At 39.4% G+C, this 26,987-nt stretch overlaps 1 protein-coding gene across 2 annotated transcripts in view; it reads left to right on the plus strand.

The window, feature by feature from the left end:
- The window catches only part of LOC140736017 (cadherin-4-like), a 693,508-nt gene extending 667,388 nt beyond the window's left edge, over positions 1-26,120 (plus strand). For both annotated transcript variants that reach the window (XM_073061696.1, XM_073061697.1), the window contains 2 exons: positions 23,073-23,237; positions 24,772-26,120. In XM_073061696.1, the coding sequence (XP_072917797.1) occupies positions 23,073-23,237; positions 24,772-24,978 (372 nt within the window). In that variant the 3' untranslated portion in view covers positions 24,979-26,120. The remainder of the gene's footprint in view (positions 1-23,072; positions 23,238-24,771) is intronic.
- Positions 26,121-26,987: the final 867 nt, after the last annotated feature.

The raw sequence follows: 26,987 nt of genomic DNA on the forward strand, positions 1-26,987 counted from the left end.
CTCAAGGGTGTGAATAGGCAATAAATGCTCTCTTTACCAGTGACCCCATATCATGCAAAATGACAAAGACAATACTGAACGAGTGTAACTCTGAAGTGTTAGTTTTGTTCTTTTGCTTTCCAACTTGAGTACAAAATTAGTAACAATGTAGTTCAACAATTTGCAGGGGAAAAGTACTGAATCTCTCTTGCCAAAGGTGCTAATGCTGTCATGATTTAATTTGAAAGGTTTTGGCACTATAACTTCAAAAACAAATATATCTACTTTGCCAAAGCAATTTGTACATTGCAGATAGTTATTGCTGAGAGAAGGGAAAGTGTGAAATCAGACATTTCCAACTTGCATGTTGTGTGCCTGTGCTCCTGGTGCATTTGGGTACTATTATACGAAAGTATCACAAAAATGTAATTAAACTCAAGTCAGGTGAAGCAGAGAGTGTATCCAGTGCAGATGTAAACTCAATGGCCATTTTATTAGGTACACCTGTACAACTGCTCATTAATACAAGTATCTAATCAGCCAATCATATGGCAGCAACTCAATGCATTAAAACAATGGGTCAAAATGTTTGTGTGTTGTTCAGACCAAACATCTGAATGGGGAAGATACTGTATGTGATCTAAGTGGCTTTGACTGTTGATGGATTATTGGTGCCAGACAGGGTGGTTTGAGTATCTCCAAAACACTGATCTCTGAGATTTTAACACAGTACATCTCTAGGATTCACAGAGAATTATGTGAAAGCAGAATAATATCCAGTGAGCAGCAGTAATGTGTGGCAAAAATGCCCTGTAAATGAGAGAGGTCAGGGAGAATGGCCAGACTTCCTCAAGCTGATAGGAAAGTGAGAGTAAATCAAATAACCACACATTACAACAGTAACCTTAAAGTGGATGGGTTACAGAGCAGGAGACCATTCCAGATTCTGCTCCTGTAACTAATAAAGTGACCACTGAGTGTATTTCAGTTTGGCCAGAAGGACGGAGCAAGTCGGTGGAATTATACACTGTGACTGCTTTCCTTTTCCTTTATTAACTGGATGAGTGAGTGTGTAATAATCTATAATGCTTTCTGGAAAGAAAAGTTTACTGATCTCTGTAAATTAAAGTTTCAAAATTCAAACAAAAATTGAATTGGATGAAATAGTTCAAGTTAAATAAAAGGTTGATAGTACTTAAAGTAGAAAAGCCAGCTGGTCCCAGTGGGATACCTTGAGATATTGATAATGATAATAAATGTTGAAAGTGTAGATGTTCTGATAGCAATCTGTTAAACATCCTTTTATGTTGGAGGTTTTCAGAGAAATTATAGGTTGTAATGATGTATTTCTGCTTAATAAAGAGATGAAGTAACACAGCAATCTGAGGCTAATAAAACTTCTTATCAGAGATGGTAAAATTTAAGGACATCTCATGGATCTTTGCTCAGGTGGGCAGAGAGAAGAGGTTTAGATTTACTGCTTTTGGGTTTTGGTGCAAAGCGATAGATATACATGCAACTCCTCCTCACTGACAGTCAACACTGCTGTTCCTCAAAGGTGCATGCTTAACCACTGCTCTACTCTCTCTACAGCCATGACTGTGTGGCTAGGCACAGCACAAATGACATCTATAAATTTGCTGATATTACAGCTATTGTTGGCCGAATTTCAGATATAGTGACAAGGAGGCGTACAGGACTAAGGTGTATCAGATATATATCTTATGCTGATATACCTTTGGCAGTGGTGCTGCTAAAACAACCTCGAATCCAATGTCAATAAGACTAAAGAATTGATTCAGGAAGCCGAGGGAACACACACCAGTCCTTATCGAGCAAACAGCAGTGGAAAGGGTGAGCAGTTTCAAGTTCCTGGGTATCAACATTGCTGAAGGTCTATCCTGGGTCCAGCATATTGATGCAGTTAGAAGGAAGGCACAACCTTATATTTCCTTAGTAGTTTGGGGAGGCATGGTATGTCACTGAAGGCCTTCATAAATTTCTAGAGCTAATAGAGAGCATTCTAACTGGTTGCTTCACCATCTGGTACAGAAGGGCCTCTGCACAGGAATGGAGAAAATACTACAGAATGTTGTAAACTCAGCTATCTTCATCATGGGCACTGGATTCCCCAGCATCAAGGAGGAGGTTCAGGAGCCTGAAGTCACGCCCACTTCATTTCAGTTTCTTCTCCTCTCTCTCATCAAATTTCAGACAATGAAACCATGTGCAAGACCTCACCATTTTTTTGCTTTCTTAATTTCTTATTCTAATTTATAGTTTTTTAATATTATCTATTGCAATGTACTGAAGGCGCCAAACAACAAATTTCACAACATATGACAGAGATATCAAATCAAGTCAAATTTATTGACATTTAACTATATAGATGTATATATAATGTATATAACCATAAAACATATATAGAAATGAGGCAATGTTTCTTCAAACCAGGGTGTAAAGCACAGTGGTACAAATAACACACAATCATTTATAAAGACAAGGATAAAACCTGCAGAAGATTCACACATAAATAACAAACTGAAGTGCATTAATATTAAATATTGTAAGTTACTGGACATATTAACCAGTGACATTTTGAATATGATGGGCCAGGGAGTTCTGAAGCCTAATAGCCTGGGGGGTGAGGGATGAATCTGATTCTGTTTCTGATTCCTAACTGCATTCATTAGTCTTAATGGGGTAGTTTTTTGACCCTGTGATGATAATTACTAAAAATAGAGCCATTGTTGAGCATTGAAAGATGTAATACTAAAATTAAAATGGCAAACAACCTTTGAGAAATAGGATAATTTTTTATCTCGAATTATGCATGTCTTTTATTACGGATACAGATAATACAAAGAACTTTTGCAGAAAGATGTAATTTTTTTTTCCCAGGGTAAGATCGGTTATTAGTTGCCTCATTTATTGCCTTGACGAAAATATAGACAACTGTGGTTTTCTGAAAAATATGCCAATGTGAGCCCTTAGAATTGGCATTGTCTAGCAGGAAAAACATTCTGCAGAAAATAAATAGTACTATCTTGTGAGCATTTTTAATTATATCTGCTTGAGGAGCAATATAGACTGATGTAAATGAAAAGAGCAAGGTTCATTTCTTCATAAGCATAAGACGACAGGGAATAGTGAATTGATTGACTAAGATTGAAGAATCTATTGTTCATCTATCAATTCATTTGATTATCTTGTATTGTGTCTTGTATTTTTTGAGCAAAATGCATTCAATAAATACAATGTATAAGCATTTTCCATCACTGCTTGAGGAAAAGTATAGATTCTGAACCATAGGAGATACTAGGGATGGTGATCAAATGCTTGATCAAAGAAATATGGATTAAAAAATTGTAAAACCTGTGATTAATTTAGTGGGGGAAGAGGAATTAAGAAACAAAATTCCAAAGTTTCGGGGCAAGATGGCATCATCGGCATGGAGAAGAATGGAGAATTGATGTACTCGGAGTACAATTTGTGGGCTAAAATTCAACAATGGAATTAGGTATAATCTATTGTGAACAGTTCTAACAGGTAGGGCAAAGAATAGAACAAGGATAGTGATATAAAGATCAATTAGAATGCAAACTAGAATATTGGGAGTAGAATTTTGGATGTGTTGATGCATGAAGATGGAAACCTGGCTGGGAGATAATTGGAATTGATCTGATTGGTGTGACTATGTCTCAGTGATAGGAGTGTGTACTGTCAGAAGTTATGATTCAAATCAAATGCAAGAATTGTGGACTTCAATTCGGGTATTGCCTGTGCGGCAGGAAATTAAAGCCTTTCATTGGGAGCAAATAAAATGAATTTGGTCATCACACTATTTGATGGGACGGAAATTAACATTGTTGTAGCAACTTGACATCAGAAAGGCAATAGGGACATTTAAAAAGTGGCAGTGATTTAGAAGAACAGGGTGAAATTGTATGAAAATCGCAGTCAGTGACCGTCTTCCAAAGACATCTGTAGATATGGAAGAGAAAGTTGCCAAGAATAGCTGAGTTGATTAGCTTTCCAAGTGACAATATGGGATTGAGAATTATGGTCAATCATACGGATACAGATGTTACAGCTGGATCAGCAAGAGTTAGAACAATTCTGATGGCCTGAACAATGGGTAGGAGAGGAGGAGGATATTGCAAATTCCATGATTTAAATTAAAATTAGTGATGTCATCTCTCCCGCTTGTTTATGTAAAACAGCTGCTAAATACTGTTGTTAAATGACCCGCTCACCATATGAAGCTAAATTTTCTCTCTCCAATTAACACCCTGTGTTTTTGAATCAAAGGCACAATTAGGGCATTTTCATAGCTCCAAGCTCAAACCTGGATGTTGTGAATTTCCCTACGATGAAGCGCCAATTAGTAAAACTTGGACTGCATGCCTTCCTCTTCGTTGCACTTCTCCGTGGAGTGAGATCAGCAATTAGGTGTGGATTTCAATCATATTTAATTAATAACTCCAAGTACTTTTTTCCCTTCCATCAATATACTTATCTAATTTATTCCTCTGGCTCATCATAGTTAATTAATTTCCAGTTAATAGCATGTATCTGTAAGTGAGAAATGAGTTACAGTCAAATTGCTTTTATTAATGGTGCTAGAATATAATCAGTGCCCACTTTATTAGGTACACATGTACACCTGCTTATCAGCCAATCATGTGGCAACAACTCAGTGTGATGTTGTTCAGACTGAACATCAGAATGAGGAAGAAATGTGATCTAAATGACTTAGACTATGGAATGATTGTTGGTGCAAAACTGAGTCGTTTGAGTAACTCAGAAACTGCTGATCTCCTGGGACTTTCATACACAACAATCTGCAGAGTTTACAGAGAAAAAAAAAATCCAGCAGTTCTGTGGGTAAAAATGCCTTGTTAATGAGCGAGGTCTGAGAAGAATAGCCAGACTGGTTCAAACTGACAGGATGGTGATGGTAACTCAAATAACCATGCATTACAACAGTGGTGTGCAGAAGACCATCTCTGAACACACAAGTTGAACTTTGAAGAGTATGAGCTACAGTAGCAGAAGATGATGAACATACACTCAATGGCCATTTTATTAGATACAGGAGGTATCTAATAAAGTGCCCACTGAGTGCCTGTAGTGTCAAGTGTCACCTTTAATGTATACCCTCTGCTGTTAGATATTTTGGCTCTGGGAGAAGAGTACTGGCTGTCTTCTCTGTCTATGCCTCTTTTAATCTCATAAACCTCTATCAGATCTCCCATCAACGAAACCCAATTTCCCTCGGGATCAATAAAGTATGTCTGTCTGTCTGTCTGTCTGTTTGTCTCAGCTTCTGCCACTCCAGTTAAACAATTCAAGTTTGTCCAACCTCACCTTACAGCATATGCTCTTTAAGCCAGGCAGCATTCTGGTAAAACTCCAGAGCACCCTCTCCAACGTATCAACATTATTCCTATAATGGAACGACCAGACCTGAATGCAGTACTCTAGAAGTGGGCTACTTAAAAGTTCAAGGACAATTATAGCAAATTAGAACAAAGGCGGAAGAATAGTACATGGTTCAATGTACGGAAGACTTCACAGCAAGGTAATAGAACATAAAACCACTATAGCACAGTACAGACCCCTTGGCCCACAATGAATAGACAACCTCCATTTTACATTCATCCACATGTCTAAGAGTTTCTTGTGCTCCTACTGTACTTGTTTCTGTTCAAAACCTCTAGGGCGTCATTTCACACACTCACCACTCAATGTAAATGCCAACTTACTTCTGATATCCCTCTTTATTCTTTCCTCAAATCACATTAAAGTTATGTCCCCTAGTATTAGCCACTTCCTGCCTGGGAAAGTCTCCGACTATCCACTCCATTTATGCCTCTGATCATCTTGTATACCTCTGTTAACTCACCGCTTATTCTCCTTCACTTAAGTAGAAAAGCCCCTAGCTTGTGCAAACCTATCTTCACGATGTTATATAAACCAGCCTGCATCCTGGTAAATCACCTCTGCACCCTTTTTTGAAGCTTCTATATCCTTATAATGAGGCAACCAGAACTGAACACAATATTCAATGTGTGTTCTAACCTGGGTTTTATAGGGCTGTAACATTACCTTGCAGCTCTTGAACTCAATCCCACCTGCCTCCCCCCCCATCCCACACCTAATGAAGGCCAACACGCCATCCACCTTCTTAAACACCTTAACAACTTGTGCGGCAACTTTGAGGGATCTATGGACTTATATCCAAAGATCCCTCTGTTCCTCCACACTCCTATGAATCATGCCATTAACCATGAATTCTACTTTCAAAAGTGAATTACTGCACTTCTCCAGTTTGAACTCCTGCAATCAGAGACTGTTGTGTTTTTCCTTACAGAGCATGAACGTATGATGTGCTGCTGAGGAGTGCTAAGTCTGACAAAGTGCTCGTGAAGCTTCCAAATAACTGTCAACGAATGAATGGTTTCTAAAAAGTTACCTAGTAAGAATCTTGAAAATCAGACTTCTGCAACTAGATACATTTTCAGTTGAAGTTGTAGCAGATCTGATCTGGCTTTGGGTCCTGGTCTGCCTGGGACCGGATGAGAGTAAAGCTTTTCCTTTGGTTCTTTGTAGTCTCACCTTTCTATACCTGGCCCTTCAGCTCCCCTTTCGTCCTGACTAGTAGAATTTTCTCCTGACTCTGAGGGACAACAGATATGAGGAGGGAACAGATCTTGTAATGTTATTTTGTAGTTTGTCCACTCTTTTTTGAAGATCATGTCACTGTAAGTGTTCAATTCATCATTCATTTGGAAGTATAATCTGAGAATAATTTCCACCTCATTCCATGTCTCTTCCATTTTCAAACAAGAGAAAATCTGTAGATGCTGGAAATCCGAGCATCACACTCAAAATACTGGAGGAACTCAGCAGGCCAGGCAGCATCTGTGGAAAAGCCTGGCCTGCTGAGTTCCTCTCACATTGTTGTGTGTGTTGCTTCTCCTCCATTTTACCCCTTTCTCTACTGCATCATGTCACTTTGCCTGATTGCCCCTTCTTCAATGGCATGTCTTGTCAAGTTTATCATATCGAACTCATTATCCACATCATCCCTTGTGTCCTTTAAATAGCTTCAGCAAATTGTGCTTGAACAACAATGACTTTGCATTGTTTGACTGAATCCTCACAAGCTTTTTGTGTGGAAAGGATTCACAGCAACCACTTTGAGAGGCTTGTGATCACTATGCTCATATAGAGTTCATTTGTACTCTGTAGATCTCCAGACCAAGGATCATAGCATGCAGCTCCTTCTCAATCTGTGTGTAGTACATTTCTGCCTCTATTAGTGTTTTGATTACATATGCCATTCGCTGATGTTCTACAAGTTTATTGCTTCTCTTCTGAGGCCTCTTCTTCCAGTGCCAGTTTCATTGAAATAATGCATCACAGGCTCTGCTGTGACTGTCTCCTTATTTCAATTGATTCCAAGTATTGAAACAATTCTATTCCACATCCTTATTGGTTAGCTGTCAGCGTACTCACACATCTCACCAAAGAGAATATAGAACTTACTTAGATAGTAGTTGTAACCAGGACATCGTTATATTCCCACAAAATTTGTCAGGTTTGACATCCATTTTGCAGATTTGACTCCTGCTGAGTCTCACTTCAGATTATCTCTGATGATTAAATGATTCATGTATAAGAATCCTTTCATTTTGGTTACACCCTGTTCACCAACTCATCAGGGCTCTGAGCTTCATTCATGGTGTAACTGCCTCTTCCACTATTGTCCATCTTCCAATGGTCATTACCTCCCCGACACATGAAGTGCAGCATATACATTCTTCGTCAAAATTCCTTCAGTGCTGTTTTGATTCAAAATGCCATTCTTGTTCAATGGGATCCACCACATGGTGTGATGAAACTGGTTAATTATGGGCCTCTTCATCGAGTTTTACAGCCTTAACCAATCTTCTTTTTATCTATCACATTGAAAGGTTTTATTTTAATCAGAGCTAAGGAAATACGACTACAGAATGTACAGAGTAACTTCTCTTCAGAACTCTATTAAGCTCTTTTAGATCCAGAAGATTTCCTTCAAGATTCCACAGTACACGTGGGCCTAAATTCATGGTAGGAGGCAGGTCTGTAGTGTTAGAGTCTTAGCCTTATGATAGCTAATGTCATGTCTTCATTTGGAAAGAAAGCAGGGATAAGCTCAGGAACAATAGGCTGATGAGCCTTATATTAGAGGTGGGAAGATTATTGAAAAGGATTCTGAGGGACAGGATATTATTACATTTAGAAAGGCAAGAATTGTTTCAGGGTAGTTTACATACTTTGCCTGTGGGAAATCATCTCTCATAAATTTGAATGAGATTTTTAAAGCAGTAACCAAGAGGACTGATGTTGTTTACATGGACCAGCAAGGTCTTTGTCAAGGTCCTGACTGGTATGCTGGTCTGAAAGGATAGATCACAGGGGATCTAAAAAGAACAAGCAAATTGGATATAAAATTGGCTTGCGGGTAGGAGGCAGTGGACGGAATGAAGTTTTGATTTTCAGAATGGGAGCCTATGATGTGAAGCAGGGATTGGGGCTGGGAGCTTTGTCATATATGTTAATGATTTGGATGAGAATGGATGTGGGATGGTTCATAAGATTGCAGATGGCACCAAAATTGTTGGTATAGTGGACAGTGAAGAAGGTTTTCTAATGTTACAATGACTATAGATAACTGGGAAAGTTGGTGGTGATGATTGAAAATTTAACCCAGACGAGTACAAAGTAATATATTTTGGGAATACATCACTTTGGTTATCACCTAAAACACTCAAAAACTTCTACAGATGTACCATGGAGAGCATTCTGACAGGCTGCATCACTGTCTGGTATGGGGCGGCGCAGGAATGGGAGCAGGGTGGCTACTGCAGAGAACTGAAAGAAGCTACTGTAAGTTGTAAAATTAGTCAGCTCCAGCTCCATCTTGGATACTAGTCTTCATCGTATCCAAGACACCTTCAGGGAGTGGTGCCTCAGAAAAGCAACGTCCATTATTAAGGATGCCCCATCACACAGGGCATGCCCTCCTCTCAATGTGACTGTCAGGAAGAAGATACAAAAGCCTGAAAGTGCACACTCGGCGACTCAGGAACAGCTTCTTCCCCTCTGCCATACAATCCCTAAATGGACATTGAACCCATGAACACTACCTCACTTTTTTATATATATCCTACAATTTCTGCACTATTTTAAATCTATTTAAGATAAAAACTGTAATTGATTTAATTAATCAATTAGTAAATCAGTTAGTCCATGGTTGGCAAATTATTCTGATTGGCACATTTTTTTAAGGATGTCATTAAGCTAGAGAGAATACAGAGAAGATTTACAATACATTGGACAGATAGCCAGGGTCTGTTTCCTGTGGCAGGATGTTTAAAACTAGAGATGATAGGGTCAAGATTAAAGTTAAATGGTTTAAAGGGGATCAGGGGGAGGGTAAATCTTTCACACAAAATGTAATTGGGATCTGAAAGGAGCTGTCAGAAGAGGGAGCAACATTCAAGAATCGTCCGGATGGAAACGTGAGTGAACAAGGTGAAGAAGGAAATGGGATGAATGCAGGCAGGTATGATCAGTGTAACTGAGCATAATGGTTGGCATAGCCATGGTGGACTGAGGAGCCCGTTTCCCTGCTGTATGGCTCAGTGATAGTCAGCCTCCATTCGTCCCTCACCATGCCTTCCTCTTGTTCCAAAGCATCCCCAATCCCCAGCATCACAGTTCCATTAAGCAGCACTTTTGGTACTGTGTATTATGTCCTAGGGAATAGCAGGTAAGTTTAACTAAGAAATTGTATGATTAAGTAAAAAGACTAAGAGTAATGAAAGGGTGACAATGAAGGAGACAGTGTGTGTAAGAATGAGAGAGATTTCTTTTGGTTGTGCCTAATATTCAGGATTCAGGAACATTTATTGCCATTCTTCAGTACACAAGTATAAAGGAGAATGATTGTTACTCCAGATCTGATGCATCCCTGTTGTTAGTTTTCATCGTAAGTCATTGCAACTGATTGTTACTCCAGATCCATTACTTGCAGCGTCAACAGTAAGTACTGCATCAATCTATACCTAGAGAGATACCACTAAGAATTATACTATGCAGTCAATATTATTTAAGCCACATGGAGATGTTACAGCAGTGTATGTTATAGGAAGAATGGATTAAGTAGGGTTAATAGTTTGCTGCAAGGTATTAGTTGGATCAATATGTGGAGAGGAATTTCAGTTGTGTAAGTGGAACAGGTGACAGAAGATGGAATCAAGTATCTGTGGTTTGATTAACCATCACAAGAGATTGTTATTTGAGTTTATTGATGTCAGCAGGTTGGTAGTAAGTATTTCCCAGTAGGATTAGAAGATCAGTTGATGGGAGGACAGATGTGTTTGGGAGATGACGTTTGCTAGGTGACAGTCATATCAGAGGTAGATTGGTGAACGGCCCAGAGGAAAGTAACCTTCCACAGATTGATTTAAATGCATACAGAACAATTTTATTATATTGTATACAATATTTGCTTTAGCATATAAAAAATATATTGCAAATTGCATATTGTTTGGTTTAGGCAGGATCCGGTGCTGTCCTGAAAAAAAAGAAATTAATTTTGGAAGGTTTAAATTATTGAAATACATAAGTTCGTGATGTTTATTTTTAATGATCTGTATTTGTGTATGATATGTTAGTGACAAAATGTACATGTACACATCACATGTACTGCATGTTTTCCACTTGCTGTTAGACTAGAATTAAATGCACATCTTTATTTTGGAGCTGTTGGTTATTATTGCAGGCTGAACTTATTGGAATTCTCAGTCAAACAATAAATAACAATGACCAAGAAATGGAATGGTTCGGATCATGTTTTAAAGTTGGACATTATGTACGAGGTAGTTCAATTTATAATTGGAATCGCCGCCACCTGAACTGTACCAGAAAATTATCCAAAAGGCCTTTGGTTTCAGTGCAATAGAGGTAGCTACAGTCACAAAGTGACCTGCAAGTGCCTATTGAGGGGGTTTTTGGTTTAGCTAGAGATCCTAGCTGGTATCAGGGCTGTTCTCTTGATACTACTAAAGGACAGGAAAGTCATATCAAAAAATTAACGCAAATGTGGAGAAATACACCTCACAATTTATTCGTGCTAGATTAAAAGCATTAACCACTGGCTTCTTATCTCTCCCAGCTGGTGCTTCTTACTGATAATCACAGCTTCGTGGGAATGATAGAATCACTGTTTGCTGTGGTCCTACAAGTGGCCACTTTACTTGTGCATGAAATACATTGCACGAAGATTATGGTCCAATTCTTTTATTTAGAAGTTAGCAATGTGGACTGAATTTTATCATTTTTCTTTCTAGTTCAGAATTTTGCAAGACTAACCTATTAAGTAGAAATTTGGCTTGGATACCAATGTAATTTGCATAGTATTTTGCCTAAATTAATTGCTAGTAAATTAAGTGAACTTCAAATCAGGCATGATGGCATTCTTGGCTGAATTCCTGATGTGACCTACTGAGGCAAAAAGCACTACACTATTTGGATTAATTCATTAAATTACATCGTGTGTTGCAGTGCACAAAGTAGCTTCTTGGATTCTCTTGCTTGTGTTTGAAAGGGTGATTCAGTTAGTCCTGTGAATCAGAATCAGGTTTATTATCACTGATATATCTCATGAAATTTGTTATTTGTGGTAGCAGAGATATAAAATTATTAACAATAAGAAATAAATATACAGTACATAAGAAGAACAGCAAGATAGTATTCATGGACTTTCAGAAATCTGATAGCAAAGGGGAAGAAGCTGCTCCTAAAAAAGTTGTGCGTGGGTTGTCAGGTTCCTGTACCTCCTCCCTGATGGAGGTAATGAGAAGAGACATGTCCAGGTTGAGCATCCTTAATGATGTATGCTGGCTTCTTGGGGCAGTAACTTGTGAAGATGTCTTTAATGCTGGGGAAGTTAGTGTCAATGTTGGTGCTGGCTCTGTCTACAATCCTCTTTTGACCATACCATTGGAGCACCATACCAGGCAACTAGTCAGAATGCTTTCCACTGTGCATCTGTAGAAATTTTCTGAGGTCTTTGGTGACCTTAAAGATTGGGGGATAAGAGAGTTCTCAGGTCAACAAGATCTACGCTTTCCTGCACCAGCAGGAAGACTTGGAGGCAAAGTCTTTATGTATATTGAAGGCAGTGGCTGATAGATACTTGATTGGTCAGGGCATGAAGGTTCACGGGGAAAAGTCAGATGATTGGGGCTAAGAGGGAGTATGGATCAGGTATGATGAAATGGCAGAGCAGACTCAATAAGCCAAATAGCCTAATTCTGCTGCTATATCTTATGGCCTTAAATTGCAAAATAACAGGCCACAAGGGGCTAGAAAATATGAGAGAACAGATACTTACATGACAAAGCAACAAGGTAACTGAAGACTAGAAGTCTAGTTGAAGCTGACTGGTTCGGTGGATGGGAGCTGGATTTAAATGGGCCGCAGTTGGAAATGAGTGGCAGGTGACTTCTATTGGCTGGGTGGAGACTGGGAAGTGCCTGCCCGTGCAGACCTGAAAGCATAAAGCCCTCCATGGCAGGCACCCAATGACCCAGGGCCATCAGGATGGGTCTGGTGGAACTCTTCGATGAATGAAGGATTCAAGATGAAACAGGACCTCTTCTCCAGGCTGTACCCTTCCCAATCACCTATCCACTGCACATCCTGTCCACGACGATATGAATCCATCAACCAGCAAACCATGTACACTAGACCACCTTCCACTATCCCTGGTTCCGAGGTGCAGTTTCAGGTGGATTGAGTGGTCCATGGACAACGGGCTTGAAGCAGGAAACATGGAAGGTAGGCGTGATCCTGAAGGACACTGGGAGCTATGGCTGGTAAGTGACTGGGTTGATTGATGGGAAATCTTAAATGGACCTAAGAAATAGGGTGAGATCTTGCAGAGGCAGGTATAGGGTGGGTAGCCAGACATGGTTCCCAGACTAATGGTGCCATCGGTGGTTGGCATGGTGACAGTAGGCGCAGGCAGCAGCTAGAATGGCCCTCCATGTCCTCTTCCAAGTTTTCTAGCATCGGTGAACTGGGGCCCTGATGGATGGAATTTTCACCATTGGCTCCTCTGTAGTAAACAATGGGTAGCCATGAAACAGTTCGAACGGTGACATGCCTGTGGCAGAGGAGGTTTGCAGATTGTAGGTCAGTTCGTTCCAGAGCAGGTACTTCTTCCACATGGAAGGGTTAGAGGCAGAGAAGCTTCATCACTTGCTGATTGGCACTTTCCAACTGCCCATTCATCAGCGCATGATAGCCAGAGGACAAACTGATCAAGGTGTGGAGGAGGGAGCAGAAGGCTAACAAAAGTGAGAGACAAAATGTGGGCCCTGATCTGACACAATTTCCTGATGGAATCTGAGAAGCAAACTATATGTGGGAGAACCAGGTCTGCCGTCTCAGTAGCTTCCAAAGGTGGTAGTGGGCCAACTTGGAGAACCGGTCCACCACCATCATGTAATTGCCCCAGCAGAAAGAGACAAACCTGTGATGAAATCCTTGGTGATATGGAACCCTCAGTTGAGGGACTGGCAGGAGAGCTCAGAGGGATGCTGGTTGGAGGCATTGGACTGGGCATATTTAGGGCAGACAGCGACAAACAGATGTTCATTTGTGATCAAGGTGGTCACCAGAACTGGTGTCGCAGAAAATCCAGGGAGCTTACTAGACAGAAAGCTTCTTGTCTCTACCTTCTGGTGCTGTTTCTCAAAACACAGTGGGCATTTGATATGTGGGTGATCGGCGACCCTACAGTATGTGCAAAAGATGTTTCTCCACCAATGCTCTAACTCTTGGGGGATTAAGGGAGATTTCCCTACCCACGTTGGTTATGGAGGTATTGATGATGAGGGTCCTGCAACCTGAAATGGATCTGAGAACGGATCAGTGGTTTTGGCTGATGACTTGGAGGGTGGTTCCGTAAGATGCTTGTCAATTCACAGAGCCAGAGTGATAAGGCTCTAGGGGTCAGTGGACAATTCCTGAGTAGAGTTCCTAGAGGCCGTGATGGTGGTGGGCCTGCAGGCTCCTGCATTCCCACTGCACTCTGCCATGAAAGTCCTGAATTGCATGATGTATCTAGCACTGACTATGAGGCTTTACGCAGGCAAAGCATCCAATCCGCTGTCCTCCACCCACTTCACAGATGGTGAAAAACCCAATGCAGCTCAGCAGTAACATCTTCATATTTATTTCAATTGATAGCTTTATTGTCCCAGTTGGTGGCAGCCCAGGTCAGAGCTCACCCTGTCAAGAGAGAAATGACAAAGGCAATTTAGGCTCGGTCCATAAAGACAGAGATGGCTGGAGCTCGAAGTGTCAGGTACACTGGAGCAGGAAGTTGCAGAATTGGGTTGAGGATCCATTGGAGCAATTGGCCACCAAAATCTGGGGTTCCAAGACAGGAGGTTGACTGGTGTGGGGTTGTGGTATTGAGACAGAGAGTTGGTTGAGAGTGGCGAGTAGATGGTCAATGGTTTCCTGCAGTTTTGGGGATTGTGGGCTTCTATTAACAGACGACTTTCTTTAGTTGACTTTGGAGTGTGGACCAGTTTCTGATATCAATCCAAATAGACTAACTAAGGATTTGAAAAAGGCATTAGGAGTTATTGTGGGCATACAATTTAAGAGAAAGGGCACTCTTAGAATGTTGTGAAGATAGCAAGCAATGTGAGAAAGCTTTGGCATTTAATATTGGAAAGGAAGGAAATTAGCACCAAAAAAATATATTGAATGACGGTGGCTTTGAGCAGTAACCAATGGAGTGCCTCTAGATGTATCCATGGACCAAGTTACAAATAATTAATTCAGGTGTAAAGTTGTGGATGCTAAACGTTTAAAAAGGTTTTGTGGTGGACTAAGAACAGATAACTTATTGGTGTTGATTAAAGTTGATGGAAAGAAGTTTCCAGATGTGGTTAATTTAGGTTATGAGTTATATGATGTGAATTGATGTGCCACTGTATCTGAGATGTTTTCCATGCCAGAGGTTTGGCCATAATGCAGCTGTGTGCAGTCTGGTAGATGTAGTGGAGAACATGATTATGGCAATTGTGTCATAGGCATTAGACTAAAATGTAGCAACTCTGGAGGAGAACATAGCTCTGCTTATGCAGGGTGTCCTGTATATAGGAAGCTGTGGAATTGCAGTGTGTTTGGACAGAAATTAACATATCATATGCAGAGGCACTACAGAAAGTACAGAAGACAGTGTCAATATGACCTATTAATATCCAGAATACAGATAGACTGAAGACAGTATGTAAAGTGCATGATTGTTTAACAAATGTTTTGTTGATAAACTAAAGATTGGCACTTTCATGGCAGATGTACACCACAAACTAAAAGTAGGACAGAAAAAAATATTAAAAGCCACAGAGAAACATCTAAAGATAAAAAAACTTAACGCAAAGTTACTAATGATGCATACAAGGAGCAAGTAATATTTAGATTTCAAAGGAGGATTGCTAATGGTTTGTTTAATCATACAATGGCATGTTAGAAGCCTGTTAGCAAATGGTAAGGAAATTAAGAATGTTCTTGAAGATATACCAATTACACCTGATGTTATATGTGTACAGGAAACCTGGTTGAAACCTTGTCTAAGTTTTAAGATACAAGGTTATGCTGATGTAAGAAGCAATGGGAAAATGGGTAATTGAGGAGGATTGGCTACCTTTGTCAAAAATGGGACAGCACATAGAGTTGTGGAAATTGGAGTTGTTTATGAGTCAATAGTGATCGACATTTGAGAAAAGTTTAGTAAAGTACAGATAATAATTTTTTATAACCTTTGTGAAAGGTTAACACCTGATATACTGTCAGGGCAAATGATAGGGCAAAACTGTAGCTGCAGTGTAAAAAGGTGGACAAAATTGAAAAGAGTGATCAATACAGGACTGAAGATGTTATGTTTGAATGCACACAGTATACAGAATAAGGTAGTTGATCTTGTAGCACAGTTAGAGATTGGAAAGTATGATGTTGTGGTCATCACTGAGTCATGGCTGAAAGATTATATTTGGGAGCTTAACATCCAAGAATATGCATTGTATCAAAAGGACAGGCAAGAATAAAAAGACACTGATGCATGTTAAAAGGGCAATTTATGACATGTAGGTAGATTGGAAAAATCAGGTTGGTGCCGAATTCATAGCATACTTATGAGATGGCTTTTTATAGCAACTTGTGCCTGAGCCCACTTGGAATCAGCTGTTCTGGATTGGGTGTTGCGTAATGAACAATTTGATTAGGGAGCTTAAGGAAAAAGAATCCTTAGGAGACAATGATCATAATATAATAGAATTCACCCTGCAATTTGAGAAAGAGAAGCTAAATTCAGATGTACCAGTATTACCGTGGAGTAAAGGAAATTACAGAGGCATGGAAAAGGAGCTGGCCAAATTTGATCGGAAGGGGGCACTAGCAGGATGATGGCAGAACAGCAATGGCTGGAGTTTCTGGAAGCAATCAGAAGCCACAAGATAGATACATACCAAAGAAGTAGTAGTATTCTAAAGATGAGATGATACGATTGTGGCTGACATGGGAGGTCAAAGCCAACATAGAAGGAAAAGAGAGAACATATAATTGAGCAAAATGAGTGGGAAGGTAGATGACTGGGATATCAGGGGTAGTTTCAGATATATAAAGAGTAAAAGAGAGGCAGAAGTAGATATTGGACCACTGGAAAATGACACTGGAGTGGTAGTTAAGGGGAACAAGGAAATGGCAGATGAACTGAATAGGTAGGGAGACAGAACAATAGAAATTATAGGCCAATTTGACTGACCTCAGTGATTGGGAAGATGCTGGAGTCAATTGAGGTTTTAGGGTACTTGGAGGCACATGATAAAATGGGCCAAAGTCAGCATGGTTTCGTTAAGGGAAACTCTTGCCTGACAAATCTGTTGGAATTCTTTGAGAAAATAACAAGCAGGATAGACAAAGGAGAATAGGTAGATGTTCTGTGCTTGGGCTTTCAAAAGGCCTTCGATAAGGTGCACACATATGAGGCTGCTTATCAAGATAAGAGCCCATGGTACAGTATTACAGTGAATGGTGACAGGGAGAAGGCAGAAGAATGGGTTTGAGAGTGATATGGGTTCGCCATGATGCAATGGCGGAAGAGATGATGAGCTGAATGGCCTAATTCTGCTCCAGTGTTCTATGAAATGTGAAATACTGGAAATCGTGGGTGGAAATGGGGAAAAATGAAGTCATATGGTGTGGGTATTTTAATGCTCTTAGTACTATGTGTGTGGTAGGAATGACACAAATGTGAATGGGATGTTGGTGGAAGACCTGAAGGAAGAAAAGTGTTTAGTGTATTTGAATGATGGTAGGAGTACAAGGATAACTATTTCACATCACTTCTTTTGCTATAGACCTCATGCTGGTATCTGAGGATATAGCAAGAATGTGTAAGTGTATAACTGAGAACTGTATAATGATACAACAGTGGGGAGTGATCATTTCCCCATTGTCTGTACAATGGAAATAGTTACATATCAGAGGAAAGGTGCTCATATCTCAAGACACTTTTTCAAAGAGGCAAATTGGGATGTATTTGATGATTTATGTGAAAGTACATTTCCTGATCATTTGATTTTGGAGAATAATGAGTTGAGTAATAATACCTTATGTTATGTACTCAACTTAATAGCTAAGAAATCAATTCTCAGATCATTGGGAGATAATAATAAGAAAGGTGTTCCCTAGTGTATGGATGAATGTAAAAGAGCTGTGAAGGAGTGGAATAGCGCTTTTAGGAGGGTTAAGCCATGTTACTCCTATTCATATAGTTCAAGCTACATTTAGAAAAGTAGTGAGAAGGGCAAACAAAATGTATTGGCGAATGTACTGTGATAGCATTGAGAAAGAGATCCAAGTAGGGCAAGTTTGGGGTATGATACAGAAAATGAGGGAAGTTAGAGAACTTGATGCATTACAGGTTTTGTATGGTGGGGAGAAGGTTATAGCTACTGACTCTGAAAAAGCAGAGTTATTAGTTAAAACTACATAAGAGAGGTCTTAGAAGAAAACAGGTTTGCAAGGAATCCTCAAATTGCTGAGAAAAAAGAATGTTCCAGTCCTTGCTTGGATGTTAAATTTATAGTGTCTGAACTTAAAAGGGTTATTAATAGTGCTGGGCTGACATCACCTGGGAACGATGTAACAACTGTACAGTAACTGAAATGCTCCCACGCACATAGCCTTTGTTGCCGTGCCGCTGAAATTTTCTTTAATTTATGACAAAAGCATTGCCTCAAAACTATCACAGCAATACAGTGATTTCAAATTTGTCATTTCTGAGAAAGCTAACACTGGTGTAATTTAGACATTCACTGATGTATTGAACTCTGTGCTTAGAGACAAAGAATTTGAAGAACTGCCAATGTTGCAACATTTCAAGCTTCCAGTGCTGTCTATGAATGTGGTTTCAGTCTTATGAATTCAATTAAATGTAAATTCAGAAACTGTCCCAAAGTGAAACACTTGGATGATCTAATGAAAGTTATGAAGTATTTTTCACCTAGATGCAAAATTAGTCCGGACAATGTTTATAGCAAATTGATTTGTAATGAAGACAGACAGGATAAAGTTTACAATAAATGAAGGATTTTCTTTGTTGTGTTGTTTTTCATTATACCCTTCAATTAATAAATAAAATCCTAAATATGTGATTTTTCGGTTTTCATTCTAAGTATTCATAGTTTACATATTATCAAAGAAAAACCTATACCACACAGTTTTCAGGTAATGTAAAAAATTTCCTACTCAGAGCAATAGTTCATCCTTGCAGCTGTGAAAAAAAATAAGGAACTTTAGTCAGTTTGAACCCAAACAGCCAAAAAAATTCCATCTGCGGTCCATTGTATCACAGTGAAACTAAATTTATATTAGCCATTTTGATGACATTTGATCCTGGTTTTAATATATTTCCAATAATGATGCTGCAGGATTTGTTCCATTTTATTCTTTGCAGTATTACTGGGGCTTGAAGATATTTGCATTGCTGTGAGTTTTATTCTTTGCGATTCATTGTGTTAAGAGTGGTCAAGATGAACTTGAGCACTAAGTAAATTCCACACCCAGGGATTTGTTAGCATCTGGTTTTGATTATTAGCTTAATATTCCAGAAGTGACTGATTATCTGAGTGTGAAATTATAATTATTTGAGTCTCATTAGGCACTTTCAATACAAAAGCCATGCTCATCTTATTTCCAGGCCTAGTATGCCTCCAATCCTTAGGTGCTACTAGATCTTATAATTCTTCTTAACAAATCTCAGCAGGCAAGTTGAGGCGAGGTAATTTCGCCTATAAAAATTCTGTCATATCATATTTCTACAGCCAGCTTTCTTTCCCTCTTCCTAAATAAAGCTATTAAATGTGTGCAACCCAGAGGGGAAAAAGGCATGCTCATCCTTCAGTTCCACTTTGCTCATCTCAAAAGTTCCTTGAAGGCTTTTCTAAAGAGGATGTGAGAATGTATAATTCACACAGATATATGTCAAAGGGCTTGGTGCTGAGAATTCCTAGAGCAGCCCCCAACGTAGTATGAGAGTTGACAACCACTATTAACAACCTGGCTTGATTACTTCCTGAGCTATTTAAGTACTTTAAGGGTGATATTAGCCCTGGGCAACTGTAGAATATGGGCTGAGAAAAGTCAGCAAAACATTCTGAACTCAAAAAAAACAAATTAGATAAGGATTCAAACGAGCTGCCAGGCTGCTTGTGTGCCACTGTTCACAGCATTATTGCTTTAGTGGATTGTATTCCTTTTTCTTCATGAAGGACAGATTTATTGAAAAATGTTATATTTTTGATTAAACAATACCCTTGCTGCTTTTGGACTTGTTGCAGAGCAGTAGTAGTATTTGTTATTCACTAATGAGAATGGCCTGGCAGTTTGAACTTGAAAAGAGAGCCAACCTGGGAATTTGGTCAGTGAGAAAATTCAGTGCCATGCAGGAGGTAGACACTGGTTTGTGTGCATCTGCAAGTTTGGATGCTGTATAGATAACGTATTTTAGCTGGTGGTTACCCTACAACCCAAACAGCTGCTAGCACCAAAGGATTAGTGGCTGTCAAGGAGAAAATGGGAAGAGCATGGTATATTTGTAGGGTTTCTTTAATTAAAGGAACAGGTAGGCATTTATATAGCTATAATTGAAATTCTCAGAGAGTGCTGAACTGGGTGATGTAGTTGATGTAGTGTATGCAGGCATTCAAAACCCTGGTTAGATCACACTTGGAATATGGTATTCACTCTGGTTGCATCATTATAAGAAGGATGTAGAAGCTTTAGAGAGGTTGCAGAGGAGATCTATCAGGATGCTGCTTGGATTAGACAGCATGTTCACGAGGATAAACTGCCAGAGCAAAGAAGGCTGACAGGTGACCTGATAGAGGTATTCAAGATGATATGAGTGTAGATTGAGTGTATGGCCAGACACTTTTTTCCAAGGTGGAAAAGGCAGATATGAGGGGGCATAGTTTTAAGGTGATTAAGCAAAGTATAGAGGGGCTGTCAGAGCTAAGTTTTTTACACAGTGGTAAGTGGATGGAATGCTCTGCCAGGGGAAATGGTAGAGGCAGATGAATTAACAACATTTAAGGAACTCTTAGATAGGCACATGGATGAGAGAAAAATGGAGGACTCAGTAAGAGGGAAGGATTATATTGATCTTAGATTAGGTTAAGAGGTTGACAACATCATGGGTCAAAAACCTGTACTGTGATGTATTGTTCTATGTTCTATTTGCTAAGTGGTAACTGTAATTCATCAAGAAGATTATAGTCCATGGACTGTTAAGCATAATAGCAACATTGATAAACATTCAGCTTTGTCACAGAAACCAATAGAACAATTGTGGTGAATGGTTATTAATCATACTGATTGATGTTAGCTGGAAGTGTTCCATGGGATTCAGGGCTGAGACCACACTCTTCCTGACATTTCAATGCTTAGGACACTTCTCAAAAATTGCAGATGGCACAAAGGTTGGAAATGTACAGTGAGGAGGCCTTGAAAACAGCTGGAAATGGGCGTACATGTGACAGGTAAACTTAAAGCAAAAGCATACAATGTTTTGATATTTTGTTAAGAAGAAAGAAGCCATCTAATATTTAAGGAGCAATTCTGAAGGGAGTCCAGGTACTGGAGAGTATTTGAAATATTATGTTTGTGGTCTTCTGCTATTGTAGCCCATCTATATGTTGTGCACTCTGAGATGTGCTTCTGTACACCGTTGTAATGTGTGGTTATTTGAGGTACTGGCACATTCCTGTCGGCCTGAACCTGTCTGGCCATTCTTCTCAGACCTTTTCCATTGGCAGGGTGTTTTCATCCACAGAACTGCAGCTCATTGGATTTTTTTTGTTTTTTTGCACCATTCTTTGTAAACTCTTTCGACTGTTATGCATGAAAATCCCAGATGAGCAGCATTTTCTGCGACACTAAAGCCATCTCATCCAAGATCAACAATCATTCCACGGTCAAAGCCATTTCAATCACATTTCTTCCACATTCTGATGTTTGGTCTGAATAACAACTGAACCTCTTGCTTTTATGCATTGAGTTGCTGTGACATGATTGACTGATTAGATATTTGCAGTAATAAGCAGTTGTACAGGTGTACCTTATAAAGTGGCCACTACATATATGTGTGTACATACTTGGAGGTGGCAAGTATTTGGGAAAGATTGTGAAAGCTGTACAGAAGCTGGCATATGCCTACATAAAATGAGAAAGTTGCCCTGAGCCTTTATAGATTACTTGTTTAGCCATAGCTAAATCTGGATTTCATAACGCTATAGGGAGGCATTCCATTTCCAAAGTCCATGTTTCTATATCAATCCATGCTCATTATTATTGGCATGTCTGTAAATTTTTAAACATCACTAATGAAATATCATTTTTGGAAGTGGAGAAATTCTGTGAATTTGTGCACATTTTTGTGAATTTATGAATGATGTCATAGATGAAGACCATTAGTTCACAGCACTTGACGCTCTATCCTACCTATTAATTAAAATGGGTGGCTACCAGGAAATTCCAAGTGGTGGCCACCCATTTCAATTCTACTTCCCATTCCCATTCTGATATGTTGGTCCTTGGCCTCCTCTACTGCTACAACAAGGCCAGCTTCAGGCAGGAGAGCAACACCTCATATTCCATCTGGGCAGTGACCAACCTGATGGCATGAACTTTGGTTTCTTCAACTTCCTATAATTCCTTCCCCCCACCCTTTCTCTCTTTTTCTATTTTCCACTCTGGCTCCCCTCTGTCCCCTTCCCTCCTCCTCACCTGCACATCATCTTCCTCTCATGTGCATCCTCCTTCATTTTTGCCCTTGCTCCACTGCCCTGTCCTATCAGATTCCTCTTTCTTCAGCCCTTTACCTTCCCCACCAATCACCTCTCAGCTTCTCACTTCATCCCCCACCTCCCCCATCCACCCACCTTCACCCTCACCTTGCTTGACATAATAATCAGCTTGTATTCCTTCCACTCCCACCATTTTCTTATTCTGGCTTCTTCCCCATCCAACCCAGTATTGATGAACGGTCTCAGCCTGAAACACCATAGATTTTTCCCCTCCATAGATGTTGCCTGACCTGCTGAGTTCCTCCAGCATTTTATATGTTAACGATGTGAGTTCTGTATTTATCTAAACAATCAGCTGTAACTGACAATTTTGAATAAGCCTCTGAAACTAAATGACAGATGAACCTGACAGCAAAAGTATCATACCATAGCACATTATCTCTGATTGTTTCCACATCCTTGACATCCCTTCATAGTTTCACATGAACTTAATTGCTTACTTCTGAAATATAGTTTGTTATTGATAAATTGTGAGTCTTTTGTTTAATAAATATTTAAAATTGCCGGGAGCAGTAGTTTGAATGAATGTTTCATTTTGATTGTGATCTGAGAGAGACATGGTCTAAAGCCTAGGTTTCTGTTCTGCAGGATTATGACTTGAGCCAGCTTCAACAACCAGATGCTCTAGATTCTGTTTTGGCAAAGACACCAGGGATCAGAAGAGTTGATGAACGGCCGATTGGTGCTGAGCCACAGTATCCACTGCGCCCAACAATTCCACATCCTGGAGATATTGGAGACTTTATTAATGAGGTAATAAGTGGGGAATACCAGACTGATATCTATTGTTGTTGAACTGATAAGGTAATATACTTGGCACTTGGTTGGTGCATTTCCAGACCACTGGATGTTTTTAATACGCCAGTGCATTTTTAACTCATTTCTTTCAGTATTGCGAATTATCCAGTAAGTGAGCCAAGTAAGTTTGAAGGGAGATCAGAAGAATGTGGAAATCAGGGCCTGGCTCAACTGGAATGGAATGTGGGAAGCATCACCTAATTATCCAGATGCCAAACCATGGTGATTTCCAAATAGTTGGATTATGGAATGTTGGAGATTTCTAAAATGCAAATGACAGCAAATGCTGGAAATATTCAACAGGTCAGACCTTTTCCCTCTCCACAGGTGCTGCTTGGCCTTCTGAATATTCCCAACAGGTCTTGTTTCTAGTTTAGTTGTTTTTTGAATATTCAGTTGTATATTCCACCATTATTACTAATGACATTGCTGAAAAGATGGTAACTGCAAATTACCGTAAATATACACATTTGAAGGTACAAAGAATTAGACATTAATATTGCACCAATTCGTCTCAGGTATGAGGTGGATTAATAATTTATAATTTGTCTGTTACTGAAAATTTTAAACCCAACATCAGGCAAATAGTCCAGAACTTGAGTTTCAAGGCTGTACTTTTATCTTCTGAGTCTGGCCACTAGTGGATGGCCAGCATTTATTTCCCATCTCGAATGGCCCTGAGGTGATAGTGGTGAGTCACCTTTCTGAACTACTGCAGTCCAAGTATAGCTAATGTGGTACAAGTGAGTGGCTTGCTAGGCCAATTCAGTCAATCATGCAGGTGTACTTGGAATGGCATATCGAGAGGACCGTGTCTGGATGGCGCCATTTCCTCTCCCAAAGGGCACTAGTACGATGCTTATTATGGTAGTTCTTGCCATTATTATTCATCATGGTTCATAATCAGATTATTAATTAAACTGAATTTCTATAACTGCAATGGTGGAATTTGAACTCTGTTCCCTGAGATTGTTCGTCCGACGTCTGAATTTCTTGTCCAGTAATTTAACTATTGTACACTGGGATTCTTATCTTCATTTTTAAGTTATTCTTCTATAACTTGTTTTAACTTGGGAATTCCTCAGCAAACGGTATTGGATGCCAGCCACATTAATCATCCCTGATGCTAGAAACTAAGGGAAGAAATTTGAATTTTGAAACCTGATGATTACCGAAAAGACTCATTCCTGGGCTATTTGAAATGACCAATGCAAGAGTTCAGGAGGCTGAAGTTGCAGCTACTTCATATCGTTACAAGAAATACAAATTCTTTTGTACATCCTTGAACAATCTCCCCAATTCTTTGTGCCTGTGGTGTCACTTGTTCATGCATCCTAATTACTTTCGTAGAGAAAAAGTTGTGATCAGATTTTTGTAGATGTGACCTTAAAGCCAACCACTTTGCAATGATTGTATTTTTAAAATTTAGCTCCTGTCTTCAATATCATCAGGGAATGCTTTAACGATATTCTGTTCTTTGTCTTTACAGGGTCTCAGAGCGGCGGATAATGACCCAACAGCACCACCCTATGATTCCCTGCTGGTATTTGATTATGAAGGAAGTGGTTCAACTGCAGGATCAGTCAGCTCCCTGAACTCATCCAGCTCTGGTGACCACGATTATGATTATCTTAATGACTGGGGGCCACGATTCAAGAAGTTAGCAGATATGTATGGTGGTGGAGAAGTTGACTAACAGTACTCTGTGCACCAGAATTTGAAGGAACTGTACAAAAGAGGCAGCTTTTTCATTAATATTCCTTGCTGACCATAACATTTTAGTGGTGTGTTAGGTTTTTTTTATTTTAGAACATGAGCTGTTAGCATGAATGCTTGTTGTCTTTGCTGCATATTTTTGGTCAGTCAGCAGGAATATCGCTCAACATTTGCTTTACAACTAAAGAGGAAAGGAGCTCTTTATTAACTTGAATTTCTTAGTACAGAAGCACTGTTTTTAAAGTGCCTTTTTGGTACATTTTATCGGATTCCCTCAATCTCAGGAGTGATTAAAATTCAATCATCTATCGATCCCTGGTCCAATACTGGCTACATAGAGAAAATGAAAGAATCAATTTATTTCCACTCTGGTTAAAGGACCGATTTTCCTTTTTGCCTTTTAAACTATCGGTGTAAAATACATTAAAAAAAAAACTGTACAGAAACATGTTTATTAACAACCATGTTTAAAACTGAGCAGGTGGGTGGCTAATCGCATTGTATATGTTGTATAGAGCTTAACATTGGAAGTCTATTTGTCGAGCAGTGTAAAGATAAGGAAAAGAAAGGTCATTCAGAAGGACTGGTTAGTCTTCATTAGTATTAAGGTTGTTTTCTTTTAACATCTTGAAGTAGAATGACGTCAAATTAACGTAAATTAATTTTCTTTAACATTGATATCCGTTTGATTTCTCACTGTACTGTGTACATAATGTTGCAGAGCTTGAAGCAAACATCACCCAATTAATGTTATATGTATAATTGGAGCATTTTTTTATTTTTTTGCATGTTGTTTTATATTGAAGCTCGCATGGCTGTGGTTGTTTCAAAGAATGATTTCTTCTCGTGTTGTGTGTTCAACATTTCAACACAAATCATTGCACAGTTAGAGGAAACTTTTTTTGTAATGGTCAACAGCACAAATATTTTGTATCGTTGTTTGTACCATTTTGTACCAAAAAAAAGGGAAGGTAGTCAAAGTTTTGAATGCGTGTTTCTAGTGCCACTGCAGTTATGGTTAAACTGAGTAACAGCTTTGCAAATTTATTGTGTACCAGAGCAGAACTGGTGCATTTGCTCCTGGCCCCTCAGTGTTATAAATAAAGTTCCCCTTTTAAAATACTGGCTTGCTCTCAGTTGCTTTCAGTGTTGGCTATTTTAGGGGAAAGTTAATACTGTATTAATAATCAAAAAGATTGAACTACTTTCAATGGCACAACACTATGAAAGCTGGATTAAGTGTGTTAATCAAAACTCATGTGTCCTCAATAAATACAAAGTAAATTTACTATCGAAGTACATATATGTCACCATATATAACCCTGAGATTCATTTTCTTATGTGCAAATTCAATAAATCCAATAACCATAATAGAATCAATGAAAAACTGCATCAACAGGGCAGACAATCAGCGTGCAAAAGCCAAATACAAAAAGAAAAAAATTAATAATAATAATCAATAAATATCCACAACATGAGATGAAGAGTCCTTGAAAGTGATTTCATAGCTGAGGGAGCAGTTCAGTGATGGGGCAAGTGAAGTTGAGTGAAGTTATCCCCTCTGGTTCAAGAGCTTTAAGGTTGAGGGGTAATAACTGTTCCAGAACCTGGTGGTGTGAGTCACGAGGCTCCTGTACCTTCATACTGCTGGCTACAGTGAGAAGAGAGTATGAACTAGGTGGTGGGGGCCCTTAATGATTGATGCTGCTTTCCTGAAACAGCGCTCCATGTAGATGCACTCAATGGAAGGAAAGCCTTTATAAATGGTGGACTGGGCTTTATCCAGTACTTTTTGTAGAATTTTCCATTCAAGAGCACTGGTATTTCCATACCAGGCTATGATGTAGCCAGTCAATATGCTCTCCACCACACACCTATGGAAGTTTGTCTAAGTTTTAGATGTCATGCTGATCTTCGCAGACTTCTATGGAAGTAGAGGCTCTGCCATGCTTCCTTCATGGTTGCACTTAAGTGCTGGGCCCAAGACTG

Source organism: Hemitrygon akajei, chromosome 11 (genome assembly GCF_048418815.1).
Source record: "Hemitrygon akajei chromosome 11, sHemAka1.3, whole genome shotgun sequence".
Lineage (NCBI taxonomy): Eukaryota > Metazoa > Chordata > Chondrichthyes > Myliobatiformes > Dasyatidae > Hemitrygon > Hemitrygon akajei.